At 42.2% G+C, this 18793-nt stretch overlaps 1 protein-coding gene across 1 annotated transcript in view; it reads left to right on the forward strand.

The window, feature by feature from the left end:
* The window catches only part of GAREM1 (GRB2 associated regulator of MAPK1 subtype 1), a 122241-nt gene that overhangs the window by 18870 nt on the left and 84578 nt on the right, over nucleotides 1–18793 (forward strand). The window contains exon 2 of the mRNA XM_066625105.1: nucleotides 18413–18553. Coding sequence (XP_066481202.1) covers nucleotides 18413–18553 — 141 coding nt within the window. The remainder of the gene's footprint in view (nucleotides 1–18412; nucleotides 18554–18793) is intronic.

The following is an 18793-nucleotide window of genomic DNA, read 5'->3' on the forward strand; positions in this document are numbered from 1 at the left end:
AAACTATGGGAAATGAATCTTTGCTTCCTATTAACTGAAAAAGGAAGCTTTGAAGAAGGTCTGCTATGCTGGAGAAATGGCAGTAGTAGCAGTGCATCAAAAATAAAACAAGATATCTGAGGCAATGACTGTGGAGGTTGTGATCTGATTGGAAAATTAACACTGATTGGCCCTTGGGCAGAAAGGACTTGTATCAAGCTCTTTTCATTTCCATGTGTGCTCCAGCTGTTTCAGCTTTCCTCTGGTGAACAATAGGTGTCAAGATTATAAGCTAAAATGAATGTTTAGATGAAATAGGCTCTTGTGACATCTAAAAAAACTGTGTATAAATGGTGATGTACTACTGTGCTGGTATAATACTGAGATTCTTTCAGTGCTATCATAAATTTGCCACTGGAGTGTAAGATTTCTAGCTGGCTGGCTGCCATTTCAAATAAAAACAGAGAGAAAAACACCTGGGTCATGTTCGTCTTGCTCAGGTTGGCAAAATGATTTGTAATACAGATTCTTTAAACATCATCTCGGGTAGGATTTGCAGCCTTTGTAGAATTTGGCTGCATTGTTCAGTATTATTAAAAAGTAGAATTTTCGCTTGCTTTGACCATATGTGGTTGTACTTCTCTCTGAAGTTCAAGGTGTCAAACTGGATCACAGAGAACAAATGCTAACATTTTGTGTGTCCTCCCACAGACACCTCCAATCTAGAGCTCTTTCCTTGATAGCTACAACTTGCTAGGTAGGACTTGATCTTCAAGAAAGTTGAAAGAGCTTAACACTGGCAGCTGACACTATTAATCCTTGCACATTTTATTTTTCCTGTTATGCCTTTGTTATGGATCAAGTCCAGTGGTTCCCAAACTCACAGGAAAAGTTTAGAAACCAGTAAGTATTTTTAGGGCGGGGAAGGGGAGAGGCAGCAACATGTTCAGGACAATCGTGCTGCTACCAGGGAGGGAAGAGATTTTAAAACTTACGTGAGGGTTGCTATGGCTCTCCGGAGGGTCTGGGGACCCTGCAATCCCTGCTGCAATCCTCCATAAGCCTCTAAAGTTTTATAATAAGCAGGGAAAAAACCACTTCCTATCTTTCTTGTGAAACTAGAAGTGGTTTTTTCTTTATTACAGGACTTTGGATGCTCATGGAGGGCTGTAGTGGGTGTCACGGCTCCCCAGACCTTCCGGAGAGCCACAGCAACCACCAGGTAAGTTTTAAAACCCTTTCCCTCCCCAGTAGCAGCACAATTGTTCCAGTCACATTGCTGCTTTTGCCCTCTACTTAAGGCGGCAGCAAGAGAGCTTCCCTGGCTGGGGTTTAGAGATGCCCCAGTTTGGGAACCTCTGGTTAAGTCAATAAGGCAAAGTTTTTGCATAACCTTTTCAATACTTAAATAATACCAGTTATGTCTTCCTGAATGTCTCATTTGCATGAAATCCTTTCCAGAGACTGGATTGTTAATCAATATGATGTCCAATTTGTTGTGATTGCCTGATGGCATATTTCAAACAAGTTATATAAGGCTGCTCATTCTGTTGATTTAAAGGTTTTGGATGTTGTTCTTTGTCAACAGCAAAGTGTAAAATTAACTGACTTGCATTTTTCCAGTGTCTTCTAGAAAACTTAAATGTCCAGAACAAAAAACAGTATTTTGCAGACACTGACTAAGCTGGTGAAAGGGGGCTGGTCAGGAGTTGTACTGACACTTCTTAAAAAAAATTAAGTAACTTCTCAAGAGCAGTCTATGTCCTTCATTCAGTAAAAGAATCTCGATTATTACATTGGAGACAGAAGGTTTAGTGTTTGACACCACTGAATTAGAAAGGAAATAGAGTGTTTTCTTTTGCCTCTACGCTCAAACCCCTTTTGGGATTAAACGATTGGAATGCATTCTCTTGTGACCCAGTCCTTTCCTTTCCCCCTCCCCACTAGTGCAACTCTTAGTGCAAGTCCTAGACCTATATATAATCTTTTGTGCCATCCTGAGCACAAATGTAAATGAATAGCTGAAAAAAAATCTATAGTTTGGGTACAAATTGTGGAGAGTAGAATCCTCCCTTCTTAGTGTACCTTTCAGGACCATGATATATTTATAATTAAGCTTATATATTGCTGAATGATTAATTGCATGTTCCATAAACAATATCTTTTATTGAGTGATAAAATTTGAGCAGTTGAGACTATTTGCCTGTAGTCTTGAGAAGGACAAGTCAACTGCATCTGCAGATAAGGCCATTATCTGACTGTGGTATATAGCAAAGAAACCAGCCAACTGTATTGTCTGTTTCCATTTGGCTGTAGTCCATTTATATGAACTGTGTCTCTTGGACTTTGACCTCATTGGCATTCCAGCACTGGCATTTTTCCAAGGAATACTTGTAGCATTTTGGAAATAAGGCAGGTCCCTTTTCCCCATTCATCCTCCAAAAGGAAAAAAAAAGCATAGTGATGAAGTATAGACCTGGGAAAATTGTTGCTCTTTGTGCTTGGGGTATGCATCTAAATGCATATGCCATGTAAACTTCTTTATGCCAAGTCAGGCATTGGTCCATCTAAGTCAATATTCTCTATGATGACTGCAGCGGCTCTCCAGTGGAAGTATTCTAAATGCACTGCATTACTTTCAGTGGAATGCATAGTGGGATGCATGTTTTTGTGTATGTATTTAAAGCATTTGTATCCTGCACTTTAGCAGAAAAGGCTCTGAGTGGTCTACAGAACATCAGTCAGTAGGGAAATCATTACAGGAGTGCAGGGAAGGAAGTTGTATATCAGGAGCAGTTTGTCTGCTACTTCTGCTCCTCCTCACAGGGCAGTTAGTAGTTCAATGGCTGCTGAGAGTGGTGTGGGGACCTGTCAGCTTGAAAGGTTAAAACATATGGAGGTTGCAGTGGTATTGGGTTTTTTTCTTTCCCTCCCATTGCACTTGGTGGTTCTGTGACCACTGTGAGAGTGGAGGCTCAATCAGCTTGAAATATACATTCCATTGAAAGCAGGGCAGTGAGGGTTCAGTATTTTGGAGCATGCATCCTATTAATCCTGGATTCCATTCAGGGTGTGTGTTTATATGTGGGAGAGACACTCCCATAAGCCAATTTCCTTACTCCCAGGATACTTTTAAACTGTGATGGGGCAATCTCTGGTGCAGCTTAAAGAATCATTTGCCACCCTGCAAAGATTTATGCTGTCTGGTGGCTCAGTGGAGTAGCCAGCAGAGCCACTTTGGTGGCTCATTTTTGAATGAGAGCTCATTCAACACCTTTTCTCCTCCCTCCCTTTTTAAATTGCAAAGAGGCAACTGTCTCGCAGTTTAAAACATTCTGTGTAAGGTGGGGAGTGGGCTTGAAGGGTGTTTGCTTAAAGGTGTGTGGCTTTTGCAGCCACTTCCTTCCCCCTGTTTAAATCCCATGTTGAAAGGAAGTAAATGGCAAACTGCTTGTTTCGCTTCAGCCAGAATGCCAGTTCTTTGCCTTTGGGCTTTAGCCTGTGCAGTGTTCTCTACTGACAATTTTTAGTAGCAGCATGCAGTCAGGACACATGCCCAGTCCCTGCACAAGTGTGGGTGACTGGTGGTTTTGAAAAACCGCCATTTTTCTGCATACCTTACAGGAGGGTTGATCTGTTAATAGGCAGGAAACGCCACCTGGCCTAGTTCTCCCCTCATTTTCTTACCCAGTACATCACCACATAGGACACTTACTTTACTAGTGTGGGTGTTTAGTGTTTGCAGTCATGTCTTTTAAAAGAGGTAGATGGAAATCATTCGGGGTTTGTGTCACTGAAGTCTTCAGAGAGTGTTCTGCTTTGCTAGCATTTTTTTAAAGAAACAAAATTCCTAAATGGAGCGCTGGATTCCATGGATCCCAGTATGAGCTCTCAGGCTTCAGGAAATGTTTTTGGCGTCAATATTTTGAAGGAGAAAAAATATTGGTAGTGTTTTAACTTTCTTTGAAAGACTGTTTGTAGGTGATGTGACTTCCTGTCACATGTGAAAAATGACCAACTTAGGCTGCAATCCTAACCATACTTTCCTGAGAGTAAGTCCCATTGAACAAAATAGAACTTACTTCTGAGTAGACCTGGTTAGGCTTGTGCCCTTAGTTTAATACCACATAAAAATAGTATGTAGGATCTTCAAAGACATATTTAAGAAATGTAATTTGAATATCTCAAGAACTCAAAATAAATCAATAACTGCATATACAATTAATAGTGACCAGTTTTACGTGGAGTTCTAAAAGATTAGCTTCTTGTAAACCTATATCTCCCACAAGTGTTTTTATTTAAAACATTTCTTTTCCAACCTTTGACCCTTATGGGGCTTAAGAGTCGCAACACAAATATAATAAAAATAATGCAATGATTTAAAAAGTGAGTTGTCCCTCCTGTTTGCTTCTTGAGAGACGGGCCATGTGATTTGGAATTGTTGCTCCACCCCACACATGGTCACTCCTAGTTCTGGTCCTGTGTGCTCCAGCAAGCAGGGTCACAGCCATTCTCTTTCTTCAAAAAAAAGACCTTTTTTCTGACCTGAATAGGAGAAAGGAGGTGTTAATATGCAAAGAAATTTCTCCCCATCCAGATCCTTATCCATTCTGCTCCTTCTCAAGAGATCTCTAGGTTGCTCCATATTAAATCCCAGAAGGCCAGATCATTCAAGAGAAAAAACCTGATGACAAAGTGCACATCAAAGAAGCCTTTAAATCTCCAAAAAGCAGGAAAGCGCCTGCCAGTGATGCAGAGGGCCAGAATGCCAGTCGGTCTGTCAAAAGCAACAAGGCAGGCACAAAAGGGGCTAAGAATCTTAAAACCCAAGAACCTTTTTTAAGCTATTTCTGCCCAACTCACAGGTGTACACATTTGATCCCTGTGGAATATATGCAATGTTGGGCAGAAATATTTGGCAAAGGGCTTTCTGTTGTTGGTGCTGCAGTGCTAAGCAGTAAGAACCCCCTCTGCCAATTGGGGAGCCAAACAGGAGAAGCCAGAACAGCAAAGCAGGGAGATTGAAAAGCTGCTGAAGCAGGAGGGTGCAGCAGGACTTTTCAAAGGGCACCAAGAGGCCTCATGGGCTGCTCTAGTCCTTTTGTCATTTCAGTTGCCTTTTATTACACCTTCTCCAGATCTACCATATCCTCCTTGATTGTACACAGTATTCCAAATGTGACTACACCACAGATTTTACATAGGGGCAATATTCCTGATCCCTTTCCTCATTATCTCTTTTGTGGAATTGCCACTGCTGCACAGTGCAGTAAAGTTCTCATTCAGCTAGCCACCACAACCCCATTATCTTTTTCCAGTTCTGTTACAGATAGCTTGCACTGCATCTGTATATAATTGAAGTTGGGGGGGGGGGTTGCCTGAAAGTGCATCACTCTACACTTATTGATACTGAGCCACTTGGTTGCCATTCACCCAGTTTGGAGAGATCCTTTTGGAGCTCTTCACAATCTACTCTGGCTTTTACTGTCCTGCATAATTTGGTGTCACCTCATTGTTTTACTCCTTAATTCCAGTTTGTTTTGAGTTTTAAAAGCACTGGTCCCAATACAGATCTTTGAGAGACCTCGTGTCTGTCTTAATTCTACTGCCGGCATTGCCCATTTATTCTTGACTCTCAGCTTCCTGTTCTTCCACCAGGTACCAATCTCCATAACCCATAATTGCCACGTTTACTGAAGAGCCTCAGTGGGACTTTATCCGGATCTTTGAAAGTCTGTGTGTACAGTGCAACTGGATCACCTTTATCAGTATACCTGTTGACACTCTCAAAGAAGTCTAGTGTGTTAGGACTTTGCAAAAACCGTGCTCATTCTCATGCAGAAACCCAGGCTCATTGTTTGAGATGCTTCATATTTTCATCTTTAATTATGCTTTCTGCCAGTGTATCTGGAACAGAACTTGACTGGCCTGTAATTTCCCGGATCCCTTTTTAAATACCAGTGTTACATTGGCTCCTTTTCAGTCTTCTAGCTAATTTTAAGAACGGGTTCCAAGACCAAGTGTTCTAGTGCACAGTCATTTTTAGAATGTCTAGAAATTTTCTTTGTCATGATCTGAATATAAATCTACACAGCCTGTGTGGGTAACTGAAGTCACTCATTATTACATCGTTTTCACCCTTAGCTTAGGGAAGTATGTCCTCCTTCCTTATGACTCCATGACAGCAACTGAGCTATCTACCTGGTCGTGGTATGCCTCTGTCGTGTCCTGTTGCTGCCTGAAGTTCTCATATAATTCATAAGCCTGCCTCAGTTTGCAGGAAGAAACAAGACTGCATTCCCTTCTCACTTGCTTCTTTCCTGGGCAGAATTGCACCTTCACTCTCTGAAAAACACCCACAGAGTATAGTCAATTCCACTTTTGAAATGCCTCATCTGCCAAGACTTGGACCCAGTAGAGTGGAACCACATGTGTCCATTGGGTTCAGCCAGCCTCTAGGGGACCTCTTCACATTTCCTGCAAACCACCAATTTCCACAATTTTTCTCTTGCTGTTCGTCCAGTCAAGCAGAAAACACACATGCTTACTGTCTCATGTCCATCCAACCTTTTTGTGTCCTTTTCCTTTCCACTGCCTACCAGGCACTGTGGCAGCCTGACTGTAAACTGACCCATGGTTTATACTTGCTTATTTATTTTATTCATTTAAAACATTTCTATCCTGCTTTTTTTCCAAATGACATTCAAGGCAGCTAACATTATTAAAGTACATCGGTATAGAAACGTCTGTAAAACATCTATCCATAAAAGTATTACACAGTACAAAAGATTTCAAACAGTTTAAAAATAGCAATTTCATAAAGAAGTTCAAAAACAAAACCAGCAATAAAACAATAACTAAAACAGCAGCAAAAGCAGACTCTCTAGATGCGTAACTTTTAACCCACCCACCTAAAAAGCCATTCAGCCCCCACCAGAACAATTCTGAAATCCCTTAATCCAGGAGGAAGTTCCACAATTACAATGCCACCACCAGGAAGATCATATTTATTGCTGCCACCCCGTAATCTACAGTAGGGGTGGCATTTGCAAGCGGGCCCTGTCAGATGACCCCAGGTGTGGGCTGGACTGTATAGAAGGAGGTGTTCCCTTAGATACCCTAGTTGCAAGCTGTAAAGGATTTTAAAGATTAAAACCAGCACCCTGAATTGTACTTGGAAACAAATTGGCAGCTGGTGCAGCAGCCTGAGAGTTGACCCACCTAGCTGCAGCGACCACACAGGCCACTACATTCTGCTATAATTGCAGTTTCCCAGACAGTCTTCAATGGCAGAGTACATTATAGTAATCTAATCAAGTTGTCATCAGGGCATGGGCCACCATCACCAGGTCTAACTGACCCAGGCTTGGCTGCAGCTAGCATAGCTGCCAAAGCTGGTCAAAAGCCTTTCTTGCCACAGCTGCCTTCTGATAATCCAGGAGTATGTATGTACAAATCGGTGGTAAGGCCACACCTGGAGTATTGTGTCCAGTTCTGGTCGCCACATCTCAAAAAGGACATAGTGGAAATGGAAAAGGTGCAAAAGAGAGCGACTAAGATGATTACTGGGCTGGGGCACCTTTCCTTATGAGGAAAGGCTACAGCGCTTGGGCCTCTTCAGCATAGAAAAGAGGCGCCTGAGGGGGGACATGATTGAGACATACAAAATTATGCATGGGAAGGATAAAGTGAATAGAGAGATGCTCTTTACAGTCTCACATAACACCAGAACCAGGGGACATCCACTAAAATTGAGTGTTGGGAGAGTTAGGACAGACAAAAGAAAATATTTCTTTACTCAGCGTGTGGTCAGTCTGTGGAACTCCTTGCCGCAGGATGTGGTGATGGCATCTGACCTGGATGCCTTTTGAAAGGGATTGGACAAGTTTCTGGAGGAAAAATCCATTATGGGTTACAAGCCATGATGTGTATGTGCAACCTCCTGATTTTAGAAATGGGCTATGTCAGAATGCCAGATGCAAGGGAGGGCACCAGATGTCTCTTGTTATCTGGTGTGCTCCCTGGGGCATTTGGTGGGCCACTGTGAGATACAGGAAGCTGGACTAGATGGGCCTATGGCCTGATCCAGTGGGGCTGTTCTTATGTATGGGTCATGAGGACTCCCAAGCTGTGCACCTGTTCTGCAAATGCAACCACACCCAGAATAGGTCAAAAGTCACCTACATGGTGGATTTCTGAAACAGGAGGACCTCTATTTTGTCCAGGTATAATTTTGGTTTATTAACCCACATCCAGTCCCCCACCATCTTCAGGCAAAGCTCCAGGGCTCTAACAGTGACTTCAGTATTTGATGGAAAGGAGACAGATGCACAGATATATTGTATCATTGGCATGTTGGAGGCACCCAACTCAAATCCTCAGTTGACCTCTCCCAATGGTTCCCTGTAGGTGTTCAAAGATCATGCGGGGGGGGGGCGGGCAAGGTAGACTCCTGTGGCACCCTACAAGTCAATAGTCAGAGTGCTGAACAGGCATTCGCAGCACCACCATCTGGGACCTGTAGGCCAAGAAGGAACAGAACAGCTGCAAAACAAGCTGCAATTTAGTCAACTGTCCCTGATAGACACCATTGTCATAGTGCAATTTAGAGAGTACTTTTCAGGGCATTTTTTTTTAAAGACACTTAGTCAAACGGCAACTCTGTCCTTACTATCACATTGCACAACAAACCACAAATCATACGGTGTTGGACTCTTTAGGCACATACTGTGCTATACTCCAGGGGTGCCCAAACCCCGACCTGGGGGCCACTTGCAGCCCTTGGGGACTCCCAATGCAGCCTGTGGAGAGCCCCCAATCTCCAATGAGACGCTGGCCCTCCAGAGACTTGCTGGAGCTCATGCTTGCCTGAAGTGAGTGCTCTCAGCATGAGGGTGACTGTTCAACCTCTCGCATGAGCTGTGGGTGAGGGCTCCCTCCACTACTTACTGTTTCACATTTGTGATGCAGCAGTGGTAAGCCTTTTATAGGCCTTGAGCTATTGCAAGACCTTCATTCATTCATGGAAGTTCCATCTCTAATATATTAATTTATGTAAATTTATTCAAATTTGAAATGTAAATTCTTTTTCCCTGGCCCCTGACACAGTGTCAAGAGAGATGATGTGGCCCTCCTGCCAAAAAGTTTGGACACCCCTGCTATTCTCAATTAGCACACTAAGAATGCAATCTGAATCACTGCTTTATTTTTGAAAGATGTGTTCATTATAGCTTTGTTTGTAAAGCAAAGTTTTAAACTGTAAGTTCTAGCTCGTGTGCATGCACATGCATATATATGTAGGCCAGAATTTTCTTAAAGAAGACCATGGTGTACTTTATAAAGGATTAATAGAGATTGTGTTTGAACTGCATGTGAAGCTTTTAAACCCACAATAATCCAACTTTCAACTCTCTCAAAGGACAGCTGTGATTTTTGCTTGAACTTTTGAACTAGCTGTGGTTAACATTAATGAATACTTTATCAATTGTAGTCTCTTTGTAGTCTGATAAACATGTGACCAACCTAATTCATATTATACTGTGGATGGCATAGTATTTGAAAAGCAGACTAGCTCTAAATATCTAACTTAATCACATCCCAGCTAGGGGACTTGCAATATTTCAGGTTTGTAGTACCATAATTCCTCCTAACCCTGTGGATGTGTTCCTGGAAAAGAGTGCTTTGTGTGCAGCACTGTAAAAGACAACTATAACATTGCTCTAATGTAGATGTGTTCACAGTACTGTACTCAGCAGCAACATTCCCTCTAAGCTGGGCGGCTTCATGGCTGCACAGCTCTCTAATGGAAGCTCTGCACAACTTCGCATCTCAGCACTCCAGAGCATCATGATAAAGACATAATCGACTAACACCCCAGAGCTGCTCCCACTCAGCCATGAGAAGGGCTCTGTGCACTTTGGGGGCAAAGGTTAGAGCAGTGGTTCCCAAACTGTGATCTGTGACTCCCTGGGAGGCTATGGAAACCAGCCAGAGCAGCTGTGGAATCCTGCAAAAGGCCTGCCACTCTTTACATTGTATAGGATTGTAGCCCTAATGGGGAGCTGCAACCAATGCAACCAGTAGGTAAAGGGAGCCACCAGATGAATCAGTTTGGGAACCACTAGGTTAGAGGGAACACTTCTTCCTAATTCATTAGTTCAGAGTGAGCTGCCTAATTGCCCACTGCTGCTATCGATCCTCTTGCATGACAACAGAAGAAGATGATGAGAGAAGATACTTCTTGGGTGGATGAGCCAGGTGTGACTCATCTGTGGGAACTTTAGGCTTCTTGTTAAAAGAGGCATCTAAGGTAGATTGTCTTGCCTGCCCTGGTTGCAAATGATTGGCCCTGTTTTCACCAGAATAAGAAAATTATAGTCAGAAGAACACACAGCCCCCATTGGCAACACAGGCTGCTTTTGACTGGTTTTATGGATTTTAACTTCTTTCTCTTTAATGATTATTATACAAATTACATCCAGGCAGAGAGTGCTATAATGAAACAGTTATAGAAAGCAGTGATACAGGAGGTATAACTGTACTTCAGTGTTTCTCAAACTATGGGTCGGGACCCAATTTCAGGTGGGTCCCCCGTTCATTTCAATATTTTATTTTTAATATGTTAGATTTGATGCTATCCTGGAATGTGACTGCATTTGTGGAAATGTTAAAGACTTGTACTTTTAACAAGCTACTATGTATATTATTTTAACAATAATCGTAAATGGGACTTAGTCCTGGGTAAGTGTGGGTAGTTTTGCAGCCTAGGATTGTTAAAAATTTTCCTGGTTGATGATGTCACTTCCAGTCATTACATCACTTCTGGTGGGTGACAGATTCTCATTCTAAAAAGTGGAGTCCCAGTGCTAAATGTGTGAGAACCACTGCTGTACTTATTACATCACTTTCATGTGCAGCAGGTGCCAAACTATATTTGGAGTTTTTCTGTAACGTGCAGCCCAGGTCCACCCATGTTAACCTGGAAAAAGCACCAATGGAATTGACTTGCAAGGGGTGTGCTTGGAATGATAATCCTGAGCTCATTGACTGGTCCGGAAGCTGCAGAATTTTAAAATTAAGCAAATGCAGATTTGATCAGAAATTTGTGAGAGTCCATGTAAAAGCATATAAAAAGACTGAAGTCTTTCTGAAAGAATTAGACACACCAGGTTCAGGCCCTGAAAACAACAGAAATCTGTTAGGATTTGTGAGAGGATTGGATTGATTTGAACTTTTCTTTACCATCACATAATATCTGCAACAGCATGTGATAAAGTTATTGTTATTAATCAAGGCTATATATCACTCTTCAGCAACAACAAAATTCAAAGTGGTTAACATGACAAAACACACATGAGATGATTCCCTGTCCATCTTATTGTAAGGTAAAATCTACATTGTGAAGGACAGGCCTTGAGATACACAGTTCAAATGAGAATTCTTGTATCTTTCTGTGTACTTTGATGCAACAATGCTGATTGTATAAAGTGACATAGGCATAAGGGTGCATTCACAGATTTCCTTGCTGCTAGACAGAACCTGCTTATCTTGTTGTCCATAATATCGATACATATGCTTGGGAAAAGCATGTGTGTGGGTGCTTAAATTATGATTCTTAGGAGATAAATAATTTTAAATTAATCTCATGCCTCAGATGCTCTCAGTGATGATTTAATTATGTTTCTAGACATATGGGGTGGGAATAAAGGGAATGTAGGAATACACACCAAATATATGCATAGTTCTAATTAATCTAATGTGTCTTCCTTTGAAGTAACCAGATTGCGTTCTTCCTTCCTTTGGCTTGTCTGAAAGATCATATGCCAAAGTGTGGGAGTACAATTAAATGAGAGAGTGGGTTGCTGGTGTATTTCACATCTGCTGATTTTACTCCCACATAGACACAGAAAATGTCACCTTCCTGAATGGGGAAATGGATTTGCTCAACTCCCTTACTCAGGCAACGATGCAGTGATCTTGGGCTCAGTTTACAAAGCTGTAAAGGCAGTCTCTTTTTCTGTAAAATGTCCTGCAATATTTTGGACTGGTAGGAATTCTGCAGTAGCGATGGATTGTCTGTTGTAGCTGATTGATTCATTTGGGCTGTAATCCTATACACACCTAAGAATCAGTCCTAACGAACACAGTGGGATTTACTTCTGAGTTCACATTTATAGGATTGTGCTGTTACTCCAAGTCTGAAGTCTCTCTGTTGCAAGTGTTGAAAAGCAGAGTTGGCATTCTAGAGTCTATACCCTTGCTGTGTTCTTGTGTCATCTTGCAGTTTGTAAAGTAAATGCGTGCCATTTATCTCCATGGTTTTGGTGATAACATTTCTCCTCTACCCCACCTGCTTTCTAGACTGATGGGATGTTTGCACAATAGAAGATGCCAGTTTTTTTTTAATGTGTGCATTATTCTGGAAATGTGTTTTCCAAATTTTGAAAGCATGTGATCTCTTTCAGTACCATTTAGCAATTCCTAAATGAAATTGTGGAATTGTATTGGCAACCTTCAGTCTCGAAAGACTATGGTATCGCGCTCTGAAAGGTGGTTCTGGCACAGCGTCTAGTGTGGCTGAAAAGGCCAATCCAGGAGTGACAATCCCTTCCACACCGGGAGCAAGTGCAGTCTGTCCGTGGTCTGTCTCCCTGGCTATGGGCCTTCCTTCTTTGCCTCTTAGCCTCAGACTGTTGGCAAAGTGAAATTTTGTTGGCAATTGTGGAATGTGTGTGTGATATTTATGTAAAATTTTAGATTAAAAGAATGACCTCTTGGGAGAACACAAAGTGCAGAGTCCAAAAGAAATATGCATTTGTATCAGCTTCTGCCAAGGCATCACTTTACAGCTCAGCCAGTGAGAGGTACTCCGCAAAATGATGCCTCAGCAGAAGCTTCTTTGCTTAAAGGGCAACCTGTGTGATAATTGGGCTCTCTAGTGCCTCTGGAGTGTCTCCCTTTCTCACCCCTCTTGGTCTGTGCCTTTTCCCATATTGTTCCTCAACTTCTGAGGCCTCTTTCCATCTTTCTCCAAGTGCCTCAGCAGAAGAGGTGCTGCTCAAAGGGTGGCCTGAATGATAATTGGGCTTTCCCAGCACCACCCTTTCAGCAGTGCTGCTTCTGTCAATGAGTTGCTTCAAAGCTGAGCAGCTGATGTTAGTACTGGGTGGAGGGGAGGAAAGAGTTTCCATGAGCCATATCTGGCCTTATGTTTGACACCCTGATGTAGATGCTACTGAACTAGATGGACCAAAGCATCTGACTTGATATGAGGCAGCGTACTACACTTAACAGTATAACTGTAGAAAGCTCACTTAGATGGCAAGTTGTGCTTCCAAATCTGCCATAAACTGTTTGAGTTATATATGTGATATGGGTATCCCAACCTTCCTCTGCGTCAGGGGTGACCAAACTTTTTGGCAGGAGGGCCACATCATCTCTCACACTATGTGTCAGAATTAATTTACATTTCAAATTTGAATAAATTTACATAAATGAATATATTAGAGATATAGATATTCATTCTATGAGTGAATGAAGGTCTTGCAGTAGCTCAAGGCCTATAAAAAGACCTTGTACAAAGCAAGGCCAGCCTTTCCTTTGCTGCTACTGCTGCATCATGGATATGAAACAGCAAGCAGTGGAGGGAGCCCTCATCCTACAGCTCACAGGAGAGGTCAAACAATTGGCCGTCATGCTGAGAGCAGTTGCATCAGGCCAGCACTGGCTCCAGCAAGTCTCCTGAGGGCCAGAGGCTCACTGGCAACTGGGGGTTCCCTGAGGGCCAAATTGGGAGTTCTCCAGGGCTGCAAGTGGCCCCAGGGCCAGGGTTTAGGCACCCCTGCTCTACGTTTATCAAACCATCATACATGGATTCCTTAGCTTCAGATGCAAATACATGAATATCTTCAGGCTGTTCTCTATATAAGTGCAACTTTGAAAATAAGCTAGGGCAGTGGTTCTCACACATTTAGCACCAGGACCCCACTTTTTAGAATGAGAATCTGTCAGGACCCACCGGAAGTGATGTCATGACAAGAAGTGACATCAAGCAGGAAAATTTTTAACAATCCTAGGCTGCAAACTTGCCCATACTTAACCAGGAGTAAGTCCTATTTACTATCGTTGTTAGGATTATACATAGTAGCTTGTTGAAAGTACAGGTCTGTAACATTTCCCCAAATGCAGTTACATGCCATGGTAGCACCAAGTCTAATATATTAAAAATAAAATGTGGAAATGAATGGGGACCCACCTGGAATTGGCTTGCAACATACCTAGTGGGTCCTGACACACAGTTTGAGGAACACTGAGCTTGGGAATGTTTAAAAATGCATGACAGAGAGAGAAAAAGAATGTTCAGTTTAAGTAAGAGATGTATGCTGGGGCTTGCTGATTCTCTTTTTATCCTATTTGACTTTGTATATTATCAAGCTTGGACCATCAGCAACAAGTGATTCTTCTTGTTGGTCTGCTGGCCTGGGGAACTTCTGTTCATAGAGGACTGTGTTGCCTACTTGTATTGGAGAGCAGCAACATGTGCTTTGCAACCACAATGAACAATACTTCCTCTCCCTGGTTGCAGAAAGGATGCTGAGTGTTGTGAGTAAACCTCAGTAAGTACCTAGCCTCACTGAGTTTTCTGCTTTCAAAGAGAACATCATGTAGCAAAGTGTTGCCTTCTACAATATTAATTTATTGCATTTTGCCACAACTATTGACAGGGAAATAAGTGTAGGCAGATCAGTGTTTCAAAAAAAAAAAAATCCACTTTAGAATTTTGCCACCCAAGGAGAAAGGGTAGGAAGGAGGTACAAATCGTATACACTTGCCACAAGCACAGTAGTCAGTGACCTGGTTCCCACAGAGGAGGAATTACCTAGAAGCACCTAGAGAAACAACTTGGTTATATTGGAGTATAGCCATGTAATGTGATTCAGGTGTTCAAGAGCAAATAAAAAGATCTGCTCTGATCACAAAACAGGAATTGAGGATGAAGTGTTGTTGGGATAGGAGAGGTTGGGAAACCATAGTAAACTTTCCCTGAAACCATAAAACGTGTCTCGGAAAAAAACTGAGACTAGACTAAAGCCATGTGAATGTTGAATGAATGGTACCTTGTCTCTCCTTGATTTTCTCACAGTAGCATTAACAAATATCTGTGTCAGGCATTTTTTCTAATGTAGGTCCGGGCCCATTCTGCCTATTCAGATATGCAAGTGTGAGAGAAGCATATAACACTGTAGCAGGAATGCATGTTTCAAGTGATGTGATACATCTCTCTTCAAACCAAAATTAGGAATATGCTTAACCGAACAGTGATTTATCTGGATGACGTGGTATATAAATACTATTAATAATAATGCTTTCCAGCAAGAAGTTCTCAAAGCGGTTTACAGAGAAAAATCAAATAACTAATGCAGGGGTGCTCAAGAGGTGGATCGCAATCTACCGGTAGATCGCGAAGCAAAATGAGTAGATTGCGGAGTGCCGATCCCCCCCTTCAGGTGCCTCTGGAAGGAAGCGCTGGGAGTAAGGCCCATTGTACTCAATGGGGCTTACTCCCAGGTAAGTGTGGCTAGGATTGCAGCCTCACAGCCTAATCCTAGGCATGTCTACTCAGGAGTAAGTCCTGTTATACTCAGTGGGGCTCAAGGTACACCAACATACATTGTACACATAAATGTTATATGTTATGATGGCGCGAACATTGTAAAAAAAAACTCTGGTAGATCTCCGGGACTTGCTGGGTTTCAAAGTAGCTCTTGAGCCAAAAAAGTGTGAGCACCCCTGAACTAATGTCTCCCTGTCCTAAAAGGGCTTGCAATCTAAAAAGATGCAAAAGAACACCAGCAGATAGCCACTAGAAAAGACACTGCTGGGATGAGGTGGGCCAGTTACTCTCCCCCTGCTAAATAAGAGGAGCACCCCCTTGAAAAAGTGCCTCTTACCCAGTTAGCAGGGGACTTAAGTATGTATGTTTTTGTTTGGAATGCATGGCTTCCTCTGTGCATTATTTTAGTTTAGACCAGGGGTGCCCAAACCCTGGCCCTGGGCCACTTGCGGCCCTCGAGGCCTCTAAATGCGGCTCTCAGGGAGCCCTCAGTCTCCAGTGAGCCTCTGGTCCTCTAGAGATTTGTTAGAGCCCACACTGGCCCAATGCAACTGATTTCAGCCTGAGGGCAACTGTTTGACCTCTCGTGTGGGGTGTGGGCTCCCTCCACTGCTTGCTGTTTCATGTCTGTGGTTCAGCAGTGGCAGCGAAGGAAAGGCTACCCTTGCTTTATGCTAGGCCTTTAATAGGCCTTGAGCTATTGCAAGGCCTTCATTCATTCATATAAGTTCATCTTTAATATATTCATTTATGTAAACTTATGTAAATTTATTCAAATTTGAAATGTAAATTCTTTTTTTCCCCCAGCCCCCAACACAGTGTCAGAGAGCTGATGTGACCCTCCTGCCAAGGACTTTGGACACCCCTGGTTTAGACCTATTCACATGGGTCCAAAGCAGGGGTGGGCAGACATTTTGGCAGGAGGGCTACATAATCTCTCTGACACTGTGTGGGGGGCTGGGGGAAAAATTAATTTACATTTCAAATTTGAATAAATTTACATAAATGAATACATTAGAGTCAGAACTTATATATATGAATGAATTTTACTGAACTTCTTTATAATGCACAAGAGAACTATAATATAGACGTGTAGAACCACATGAAAACTATGAACTCTTTGCAACACATGTCTTGCACAGTGAAAACATACAGACCAAGCCAGAAACACATGGAGATGTAAGTTGTTCAGAGGCAGTGGCGGGGGGGGGTGGGTTTAAAATAATGCCCAGGGAAAAGTAGAAAATACATGGAAACAATAAAAGGCCTTGCTCTAACTTGACCCACAGCTCACGTCTGGCAGTTGTGACTGGTAGTTGCGGACCAGCGTGGGCTCCAACTGGCCCATCGGAGATTGGGGGTTTCCTGTCGGCCGGATTGGGGGTCCCTGAGGGCCACAAATGGCCTGCAGACCAGGATTTGCTCACCCCTGGTCTAAAGTAGCCTTGACCTGGAAGTGAAATTTGGAAGTATAAAGAATAAAGAATTTGTGTGGCTTGGATGACTGGTGTAGAAGTTCTTGGGATTGGGTGTTAAGAATCCAGTGCTACTGGAAGGGTACTAATGATGCACCCAACTCTAATGCTGTAACAAGAGTACCCATTGACATAGTACTTTTACTACACCATCCACTTTTTCACTAATGTGAATAGTTACCTAGTTGTTGGTGTAAGAAGAGGCACATTATGAAGTTCATGAGACTCTTCCACGGACCTATGTGCTAGTGCAGAGTTGTACCTTCTCTTTTTGGAAAAGTACAAAGTTGAACATTTTTTGATGGAGACACTGTATTATTATTATTATTATTATTATTATTATTATTATTATTAACAACAGTATTTATATACCGCTTTTCAACAAAAAGTTCACAAAGAGGTTTCCCTGTAGCTTTACCTTCCTTGCCATTCCAGTTGCCGTAATGCAAGCTGCTGCTGTGATAGCTAAAGTTCGGCTTATAGAATCCAGTTCTCAATTGACCAATAAGTAAATATAGTGTGTATTAAAATCTTTAATTCATGTTCTGCTCACGCTACTACTTCGCTAAATCAGCTGTTTTCAACCACTGTGCTGTGGCACACTGGCGAGCCACAAATGGTCTGTAGGTGTTCCGTGGGAGTTCGGGGGAGGATCATTTGTTAGTCGAGCCTCTGAGGGATGCAAGCCCCTGCTGTCAGTGCGGTGTGCCTTGTCAAAAAACTGATAGTGTGCCTTGATAACTTTAGTACCTTGTCTGTATGCCATGAGATGAAAAAGGTTAAAAATCACTGCGCTACATGGCAACTGTGAGAGAACTCTTACCTATTAGTTACCAGCTGCTTAGGCCTATGGCAAACCATGTATACATCTGTTTACAACCGTTGACATGCCATAGCAGAGACTTGAAAAGTAACACGATTGTGTAATGAAAAGCAAATCTGTATCTGCTAGTGGGTGCTTGTGAGTGACTTGTCCTAGACAGGTTTGTCCCTAAGGTCATCAGGCACTGAAATGGTGATGTGAATAGGTCTGAAAAGCAAGCAGCAGTGTTCTGAAAATACTTAGGATCTCAGTGGCACTTCAGGGTGTGCACAGTACTTGATCTTAATCTTGGGGATCCTGCCAACAACTCTACTAGGACTTTAGTCTAACTCCACATTTCAGATCTGGGAAACAAGTTGAAAGCCTAAGACCACCTGGTGAATTCATAGCAGCAGCTAGATTTCTACTAGGAAAGGTTTGATTTATATTTCTTAGTTACTACATTGATATTAGCTTATGTGTTGAAGTTTGAAATTATTTTGCTCATTGATTCACTTGAAATTCTATCTTTTTTTTAAATAGGTGAACCCATAGATGGTCTTAGAGAGAGTGATTACCTTTTGATTCATTCATGCCGGCAGTGGACGACAATTACAGCTCATAGTCTGGAGGAAGGTCATTATGTCATAGGGCCGAAAATAGAAATCCCTGTGCATTATGCTGGTAAGTGTGGCTTCAGCTCTGATAAAAATAAAAGGTGAATGAGTTGCCTACCAATTACACCAGCTGTTTGGTTGCTTAGCAAAAGAAAATAAAATTGACACTAAAGGACACAGTCATGTTTTTAGCGAAGTAAATGCAAAAATAAGAAATGTATTTGTAACAACTTAATTGTATGACTTTACTAGTAAACATCTCAACTGCTGGGTGAAAAAAATGCCATAACTCTTTTCCAAAACTGTC

The sequence above is a fragment of the Tiliqua scincoides genome, chromosome 4 (assembly GCF_035046505.1).
Source record: "Tiliqua scincoides isolate rTilSci1 chromosome 4, rTilSci1.hap2, whole genome shotgun sequence".
Lineage (NCBI taxonomy): Eukaryota > Metazoa > Chordata > Lepidosauria > Squamata > Scincidae > Tiliqua > Tiliqua scincoides.